General features: G+C 33.0%; 1 protein-coding gene across 1 annotated transcript in view; it reads left to right on the top strand.

Moving 5' to 3' along the window:
• RASSF6 (Ras association (RalGDS/AF-6) domain family member 6) overlaps nt 1-1,395 on the top strand; it is a 39,522-nt gene that overhangs the window by 34,378 nt on the left and 3,749 nt on the right. The window contains exons 4-5 of the mRNA XM_012659841.1: nt 674-775; nt 1,099-1,150. Of these exons, the coding sequence (XP_012515295.1) occupies nt 674-775; nt 1,099-1,150 (154 nt within the window). The remainder of the gene's footprint in view (nt 1-673; nt 776-1,098; nt 1,151-1,395) is intronic.

The following is a 1,395-nucleotide window of genomic DNA, read 5'->3' as shown; positions in this document are numbered from 1 at the left end:
ATGGTTATATGTTTGTTATGATGGTTTTTATGGTACATTACTAATCCCTGAGAAGAATGTCCCAAATTTATCTGATCATAGAAACGTTTTACCAAGTATCATCTGAAAAACTGACTCTTGATTAGAAAAACTTGTAGGAAACATTCTCGTAGAGCCTCAATTGATAGTACTTTTACCCCAACCCTCCATTAAGAAATATCCTGAACTGTACGAAATTGGCAACACTGGACCATTTCTGACCTACCAAAATGCAGTTACTTCATATGGTTCAAACTAAAAGCAATTTAGAATGATTATTCTCAACCAGTAGGAAGGCATAGAGTGTGAGTTTGAAAAAGCCTACTCACATTGCTTTTAGTTTGTTTTCGGTTATGATATTTGATTTATTTTGAAATCTTAAACTATCCCGAAGAGGGATGTGATTACCTGATGCAAATATCATGAACGTCCTCAACTGATGTTTTACCTGACTTACTCTATAAATAATATAAAGCTTCTTAAAAGGACACATAATATTCAACAACAACAAAGAAAAGCAAAAACAAAGAAAAGCAAATATTTTTGAACAGGCGACCTTGTGTTTTTTTGCCCCATGAGAAGACCAAAGTTCAAGGCAATGACTATTGTTAGTTTGATATAATTTTAAGGATTGATATGACTATTTTTTTTCTAGACATCAATTTTTACTCCAGCCTTTGGATCAGAAACTAAGGTCAGAATAAACAGTAACATGAGGACTGAAGAAGTAATAAAGCAACTTCTCCAAAAATTTAAGGTAATCTTTATCACTAAACTGAGCTATAAATATCTTATATATAATTTAACTGCAGACAAATAAATGTACTCTTCTGAAAAAGATCTATTAACGTGTAAATCTAAATTGGATGTTCAGTTCTGAAGGATTCTTTCTTGTGTATAGCACCATTTAGTAACTATTCCCTGAGAAATTACATTAACCCCAGGGGAGCATAAGAGGTTTTGCGTCTGAAAGTGAAAAATGGAAGTGAAGAAACAGACGCATAATTTGGGTCTCGTCAGCTTAGAAAACATCGTATGACAACAAAGCATTCATGTTTGTTCATTTTTTTCCATTGACAGATTGAAAATAGTCCCCAGGATTTTGCTCTTTACATTATTTTTGCAACAGGAGGTAAGAAAGCTTGATCACTCTTTGTGCCTGATCCAGCGTGTTACAGTTTTCTGCCCATTAGAGGATATAAGGCAATACTGAATTTTTTTAAAATCTCAAGAATGAAAAATTTTAAATGTCAAATTGTAGAAAAAGCCCAGGTTGTAACTTATGTGCCACAATGCTTGAGCCAGAAGTTGAATAAAATAATACATTTTGATGTCAGAACAACTTTAAGAAAAAGAAAGCTGGATCTCTAAGCATAT

The sequence above is a fragment of the Propithecus coquereli genome, unplaced genomic scaffold (genome assembly GCF_000956105.1).
Source record: "Propithecus coquereli isolate 6110/MARCELLA unplaced genomic scaffold, Pcoq_1.0 Scaffold64, whole genome shotgun sequence".
Taxonomy (NCBI): Eukaryota; Metazoa; Chordata; class Mammalia; order Primates; family Indriidae; genus Propithecus; species Propithecus coquereli.
The sequence above is the reverse complement of the archived record's forward strand: the minus strand, read 5'-3'. Positions and strand labels throughout refer to the sequence as shown.